At 32.7% G+C, this 8064-nt stretch overlaps 1 protein-coding gene across 1 annotated transcript; it reads right to left on the bottom strand.

Annotated features, from left to right (window-relative positions):
- Window positions 1-4732: 4732 nt before the first annotated feature.
- LOC145132700 (uncharacterized) lies at window positions 4733-6387 on the bottom strand. Its single transcript, XM_079067590.1, has 3 exons — window positions 6129-6387; window positions 5238-5864; window positions 4733-5156 (listed from the first exon to the last, which is right to left on the bottom strand). The coding sequence occupies exons 1-3, from the start codon at window positions 6363-6365 to the stop codon at window positions 4836-4838; spliced, it is 1185 nt and encodes a 394-aa protein (XP_078923716.1). The 5' UTR covers window positions 6366-6387; the 3' UTR covers window positions 4733-4835.
- Between the last annotated feature and the right edge of the window lie 1677 nt (window positions 6388-8064).

The raw sequence follows: 8064 nt of genomic DNA, 5'->3' as shown, positions 1-8064 counted from the left end.
GGTGCTAATGACTTAAATCAAGCTAAAGAAGTGGTTCTTAGGCAAGGGATCACACTAGCATGCTAAGGGCTGAGACTTTATGATTGTAAGGGCCAAGATGAGCCTAGATCTGAAGTTGCAACTTCAGATCTTGGTTCACCACTCAAATAAAGTACCAAAATGCCAAAAAGCCCCCAAAACTCAAACATATGAGAATCTAACTAAGAGAAGGTCAAGGTAACAGCCTAATACCTTCAAAAGGGTGTCAACTGGAGTAGATCTATGCTTCCCATGAGTTTCCTTGCTTCAATCCACTTGTTTTTCCCAAGCTCTTCTCCCCAAGAATCCTCTTCCAAAGCTTAACACACACAATAGAGCACACACACACACGAATTAGGGTTTCTGGACTCTCAAGAGGCAGTAAAGGGAGGCTAAGGGGAAAATGATCCTTTAAATAGGGTGCAAAACCCCGGAAATTAGGGTTTCTTCCTCCAGCTCCTACTCGTCGAGTCCCTTCTTGGACTCGGCGAGTAGGCCACTTAAGTGCGCGGCCTAACCCGCTGCTACTCGACGAGTCAGGCAACCAACTCGTCGAGTAGACCTTGAATCCATGAGAATTTATCACCATAAATTGATATTCGAGAATCGGGGCGTTACAACTTTTGATTTTTATCCTTATCCTTTTTTCCATAATATTGTTGATTTCTTGGGTTTTTCTGATTTATCTTTTTCCGATTAAGGTGTTTTTGGTTTTCCGTATTAGGCTTTCAAATTTCTTGATGTTTTACGTTTTAACTCTCTCTGATTTTAGGTTCATTAATTTTTTTGTATATTGCTTTCAGATTTCATCATGGCGGTGTAGGGTTTTGCTATACAAACATGGATATAGCCCAGTAGCCAATGAGAAGATACACGAGGGTAGGGGTGTTCATTTGGATGGATCGGTTTGATCCGATCCAATCAAGTGAATCCAAATTGATTTCGGTTTTCAAAACATGAATCCAAATAATCCAAACTAAATTCAAATCCGATCCGATCCGATCCAATTACAATTCGGTTGGACCGGTTTTTATAATTCGGTTTTCAAAAACCCGAAACATTTTAAAACGACATATAATTATAATATTACCTAACTTTACACAAGAAACAAAAACATATTATTTAGTTGTGATTTGAAATTTATAAACAATTACTAAGAAAATATATTATAGTTAAATATTTTATAGATAGAATACTTTTGAAAGAAAATGCATATTAATGTTTTTTTTATCGGGTGAAACGTTTTGAACCTATTTGAAAAAAAAATTACAAAATTAAGAAATAATTATAGATATATATTATAAATAAATAAATAATAAATGTTTATTCGGTCTTTTTGGACTATCCGGTTCTTATTTTATAAACCAAAACCAATCTGAAATCCAAAATAATAATTCGGTTTTGTTGAAAACCAATCCAAAGATCCGAATATCCGAACCAAATAGTCCAATCCAAATTGTCCAATAACATATTTGTGGAGCTATGAATACATTTCAAGAACGGAGAAAAAAAAGATGAAATTCAAAGTTCAACATGATTATAGATCCAGAAACCACCAGCATCGATTCACCACCAAGTAGTTTCTTTTTAAATTTTGCAGACAATAATCTCGAATCTCTCTCTCTTCTATTCTACTTTGCACAAATCTATTGTCTTCTATGATATTTGGTTTCTAAGTACTTGGAGAGATCTGATACATAATTTTGTGTTAAATAAGTTGTTAAGGGTTTAATATTTCTCGACATGCTTTACTTCTATTAAGGGTAATACTTCACTATCTCTTAGAAAATGAGTTTAGTTATAGTATTTTAAGCCTTTATTTCTGTGTTGTCATTAAAGGAAGATCTGAAACCACCTCGCCTCTATATCCTGCTCCACCAGCCTGTCAGTCATGGAACAGTCTAAGTCGATGAGGAGAAAGGAACTTCGACCAGACATGACAACCATAAAAAACTGGTAGAGTTTCTATTTCCTTCTATTTTGGATTCCATATTTTCTAATTTTTTTAGTGTCTTGTTTATTATAAGATGACAAAAGGAGTTCAAAAGTCTTGAACTATGATTTTTAATTTCCCACAATCTATGGGATTCTGTAATGATTATGTGGGTATTCGTTCTAAAGTGTTCCTAAAATGATTCTTTAAGCCATTATTAGTAAAAAATTCAGGTAATAGTTTAGGTTTTTATCCAGCTTCATCTATTTTAGAAAAATAATCACAAATAGTATGGATTTTTCATTAATAATAAAGAGTATTTTTTGGCATTCATGTTTGATACGGGATATGTTATATTGGGCGTCATAGTGTATGGTGGACTAATAGATAGTGTATGGTGGACTAATAGCGTTGGACTCATTTCTCCGGCTCTTATGGCTATTGTTCAAGCTAATATAAAGTCAACTCAAGTCTTGGAATATATGAACTCTGATGCTTATACATGTCTATTGAGATCTGCTATATTAATTTACTTATTGCATTATTTGACTGTTTATGACTCAACTGATCTGATTCATTGAGATTCCTTGTGAATGTCGCTTATGTATTCCCTGTTTGTTTTCATGTTTTCATTTTCTTACAATACATCATTTTTAAGCAATATACTTCAAAAGTAGTAGGCTATACATTACAAACTATCAAGGCCTTATGTATAAACAATGCTAGAATGACCAAAGAGCTCGTAAATGCTACATGTAATTATTTTATTAAATTTTGAATTGGCTGTTTTTTTTTTTTTTTGAAATTCTAAAATTGTAATTTTTTCTTTAATTTCGATCATTGTACTTTTGGACCAATGCACACTGCACACAATTTGTGTGTGTATAAAAGTGTCAAACATATCCATGGTAAATGGGTTCCAAAAGCATTCATTGTATTCGTCGCTTTTTGACATGTTTTCATTCATACATGTTTATCATAAACAATGAATAAACGGTAAATAGCTTTTTGTTTTTTAAACTTCTTTCACTTTCAAGACTAAACTAAAACTCAATTATATTTTTAAACTTATTTACTTAACATGACACTCAATAGTAAGCCACATCATTAAAAAAAATGTACAAATAAATATGTAAAAGAAAATGAAATTGTCAAGTTATAACATTAAAAGTCATCAAAGTCACATTCTAAATTTTTGAACCGATAAATACAAATATATAATCTACTCCTAAACTAACACTTAATTTCACTTATGTCCACAACGAGACTTGAACCCTCAACCTCAAAGAGGGAGAGCACCACTTGATACCGCTGAGTTAGGAACCCTTTGGTAAGTCACATTCTAAATAACCATATGAAATCTATGGAAAGAAAATAAAGAATCCCTGATGTATTTATGATATGCTTTTAGAAACTAATCATTGTCTTTGCATTGCATGCATGACGAATGGTATCATACCAACCTAAATGAAATCCCATAAATACAAAATCGTCAAACTGAATTGTCCAAGAAACTAATATGAAGTGCATATTTTTTAGTAACAACGTTCTTTCTTTGCCATTTTTAATGACATGTTTCCGAAAATAAACTATTTTCATAAAGGAAACTATTTAATCGATCGCCCACTACCGAATACAAACTAATCGTTGAAATGAAATTATTCACCGTCTACTTAAAACTAAACCACCTGTAGTATTCATCATCCACCAGAAAAATACTAATTGAGGTTGCATTATTTGTGCTCATATTTTCATTGCTTCCTGTTAAAACATTATGAGAAGTGATTTGTACACAACAAATTTTTTCCGTACACAACAATTCATGCTTTATAGAGTTGTACAATACAACATTTTAAAGCACAAATTGTTGTGTATGGATAAAAAGTGTTGTGTACGAATCAGCTCCCAAACATTATTCGTCCGAAATGAGATATAAAAGGTTGGCGACATTACATGCCTTATTTGTGTAAATTCCACTTGTGGCTCCACTTTGAGTTTTGGTATAAATTCCACTTGGTTATAATAACTCATTTCAAGGATTATTTCAACATTATTTCAACTTAAAAGAAACTATTTGCCGAAAACAAAAAACCGCAAATTGAAACAAACGACGAAAAATTATTTTTCTGATACGGTTTAAGTTATTTGTAATATGAAATACTTCTAAAATAAACTATTCACCAAAAGAAAACTTATCAATGAAAAAAAAACATATTCACCGTCACCAAAGGGAAACAAATCACCAAAAGGAAACTATTTGCCGATCAAACGAGTTAACACTTAATGATTATGTAACTTGGTTAACACTTAATGATTTTTTACATACAAATACACACAAATAAATATTGGATACATATGCTTAATGATTTTTATGGGTTGATTTGATAGCCGCAAGGAAACTATTCACTTAAATGAATTATTCATCGCCCAGACACAATTCGTCGCCGCCGCTTTGCACGGATAAACAACTAATTAATATATATATATATATATAGTTTGCCGAAATTGAAGAAGAGGCCACGAAACAGCAGGCCAACAGATGAAACCTTGAAAGCGTGTTTGTCCGGATTTGACAAAACCGAAGCTGAGTACATGAAACCGCAGGCGTGTTTGTGTGGCTATTTTGTGAAAACTCCTAATTGTTTGCTATTTTGTGAAAAGTCATTAAAGAATTAGGTTAAATTTGTAATCTTCTCTTTTTTATTTTTATTTGCTTACTATATGTTGGCTTACTATTGTTTTCAGAAATAACTTTATCTTCTAATAAAGTGGGTGTTCCTGTTGGTAAATGCTTTGGTTTCACAGTAACAATGCAGAAATTAAGGTCAATAAAAACAAACACCCTTCCATAAACAGAAACAGATTAAAAACACACTTCATGAGCTCAAAGCTCAATCCCATCAGGTATCAACACAATGGAGCCGGTAGTCTTTCGCGTTTCAAGGTCAGAATGTGCTTGACCCGCCTGAGAAAGTGGATACTTATGGTTGACCCGAACCCGTAAAACCCCATTTGCAATATTACCAAAAACTTCACCAGCAGCTTCAAGTAACTCATCTCTTTTAGCAGTGTATTGCATCAAAGAAGGCCTTGTCAAGAACAAAGATTTCACAGCAAGTGCAGATAAAGGTACAGGATCCGGTGCACCAGATGATTGCCCAAAACACACCAAGTGTCCACGTATCTTTAGGCATTCTAATGACCCCTATGTAAAAAAAAATAATAATAAATCAATTTTACGGTCTCATAAGAGAATGAAAAGGATGAAGAAAGGAAGAACAGGTACCTGAAAGGTGTCTTTTCCGACTGAATCATACACCACTTCAACCCCTTCACCTGATGTAATCTCAGCCACACGTTCAACAAAAGATTCTTGTTTGCTGACAATCACATGGTGGCATCCATCTTCTTTAGCTTGTGCAGCTTTCTCTGAGGTTGAAACAGTTCCAATTACAGTAGCTCCAAGTGCGTTTGCCCATTGACATAATAACGATCCAACTCCACCCGCTGCTGCATGAACAAGAACTGTATGTCCACTTTCCACCTTGAAGCAACGGCGGAGGAGGAATTGAGCGGTCATTCCTTTTAGCATGACGGAAGCTGCTACAATGGGGTCAACGGAAGAAGGGACGGGTACAACTTTTTCTGCAGGGAGTATCTGTTCTTCAGCGTATGCTCCCATAGGGAAACCGGCGTAGGCGACAATATCTCCGACTTGCCGGCCGGTTAGTCCGGGACCTACAGCTGTTACAACTCCGACAGCCTCCATACCTGGTGTGAATGGTATTGAAGCTGCTTTGTAGGCGCCTTTGCGGAAATAAACGTCAATGAAATTTACTCCGATGGCTTTGTTTTTCACTCGAATCTCTCCGTCTTTTGGTTCTCCGATTTCAACGTCCTCCCATTTCATGACCTGTAACGATTTTGATTTATTTGTAATCACAAAGCTTTCATTTTCTGATGAATATAATCATTTAACTGAATTGGAAATCACTTGCATCATTAGGGCAAACACTTAGATTAACAATCACGGATAAAACAATTTACAACCTAGAATGTTACAGATGCTATTGATCACCGAAATTTCAATCATGTACTTAACTTTCAACAATAACTTGTTTATGATTCATAAAGGAACTGAATTAAGAAAGGAGAGGAGAGTTAGAGGGAGGAATACCTCAGGACCACCAAGTTCATGAACCCTTATAGCTTTAATCATGGCGGATGATGATGATGATGATAATGATGTAGAAATCGCTCTAATTGTTGCAAAATTGGATCTGGTGGATTTGGGTTTGTTGAAATTGAGCTGATGTCGTTGTTGAAGGCGATGAATCGAGTGTTGATTAGTGAGAAAAGAGTTTAGTAGCAAGTGGGGTTGAAGCCGCCTTGATTGAATACGAACAATTCCCATTTGCAACGAATCTTGCCCTTTTTACTGTTTTACATGACAATTTGTAAAGTTGATACTTTTAGACCCCATAATATATTCAGAGTTTAATTCACATACTTATAAATTATTGGAGTATGTTTTTTTAACCATGGAATAATTTAATAACAACTGGGGCGTTAAGTTAGATGGTCAATTGACAAAATTAATGCAAAATTGAAACAATCCATATAATTTTTCTTTTTGTTTTTTTTGGAATGATTCTTCATAATTTTTCATATATCGTATGGACAGGTTTATAATTTACTTAATGTTATTAAATTGTTACGCTTTTAGTATCATTGTGTATTAGTGACCTATTCAACATGTAGTTTTCGGTTTCTAGTTGATTAGTGTTTGACAAAAAGCTTTTCTTAATTAATATTAATAAATTGACTTAAATACAATTTAAAATAAATAAATTATATCTATATATTTGGTAATTATCTTATACAATTAAATATAAATAGGTTTTAACAAATATGAAGTTTTTATTTAAAACAAAATATATATTATACGATTAAATTAAATATTGTTTAACGTATTTATTTGAAATAAGCATATAAACGGATTTTATAATTTAGTAATCCTCATCTAACAAATAAATACATATTTATTATATGAACTTATAAACCAAAATTAATATTATATAATGATATTGTTTGTTTTAGAATGACGAAACAATTGTAATACGTAAAAAAAATACTATTTGATTTGGTCAGATTGAAAAGTCTTATTTACTTTATTTGTAAAAAATTCATTATTACTAATTTGCATAAAAAATTACCGATTGAAAAGTTTAACCGGTTTACTTGGCGACGGCCAAGGAAACCTTAATTGTTTGGCCTCAACTTTGTGTATGTTCGAGTTTATATACGTGTAATATATATTATGTTGCTTAACAATATTTGGAATCAACTTCTAACTTACTTTGTTATGGGTTAAAAGGTTCAAATCCTTGCATCATCTTTCTTTCTTTTTGTTAAAACTAACTTTGAAATTTAAAGAAAAAAATTGCTAGCTAGTTAATTAATATAATTTTTCAAAAAATTATGTCAAGGGCCTCTTTTTTGTTTCTCTCCATGACCCCAATTTGTGTTGGACCGATTACAATATATAGAAAAGATAATGTATTTAAATGCTACCAAAGGTAATAAAAAAAATCCAAATAAAAAAAAATTTTAAATAAACTACCCGAATATTAAACTCGTTTTATTTACAGCAAAATTGTGATTTCTAAAACTGCGTAATTATTCATACCTTAGAATGTTTTATGATCAGCTCTTGCAATATAAAATTGGATGATGAAAAGAAAACGGCAAGAAAACACAAGTTGCTTTATCATCATCTATTTTACGTACAATCCAAAATATGTTCTATTTTGAAAATGTTTGATGTTTCCATCACCAAAGAAGGATGGTCATATGGGGGGTGAGATAGGGAGGCACTGCGTTTGGTAGGGGAGATCGGAGATCGTTGCTATTAGAATATGTTGTTTATTAGTACAGAAGCACTCTCGAATGTATCAAATTTGATTTTACAAATTAATTTAAATTCGCAATTAAGTTTTGAATTTGTGCAGAATGACATGGGATTTTATATGAATTTTTATATAATAAATTTACTTAGAATTTGGTGCAAAAGAAAGCAATATGATATTTGGATGGCTTGTTTTCACATTTTT

The sequence above is a fragment of the Lactuca virosa genome, chromosome 8, assembly GCF_052849685.1.
Source record: "Lactuca virosa cultivar CGN04683 chromosome 8, Lactuca_virosa_CGN04683_v6, whole genome shotgun sequence".
NCBI classification, from domain to species: Eukaryota; Viridiplantae; Streptophyta; class Magnoliopsida; order Asterales; family Asteraceae; genus Lactuca; species Lactuca virosa.
The sequence above is the reverse complement of the archived record's forward strand: the minus strand, read 5'-3'. Positions and strand labels throughout refer to the sequence as shown.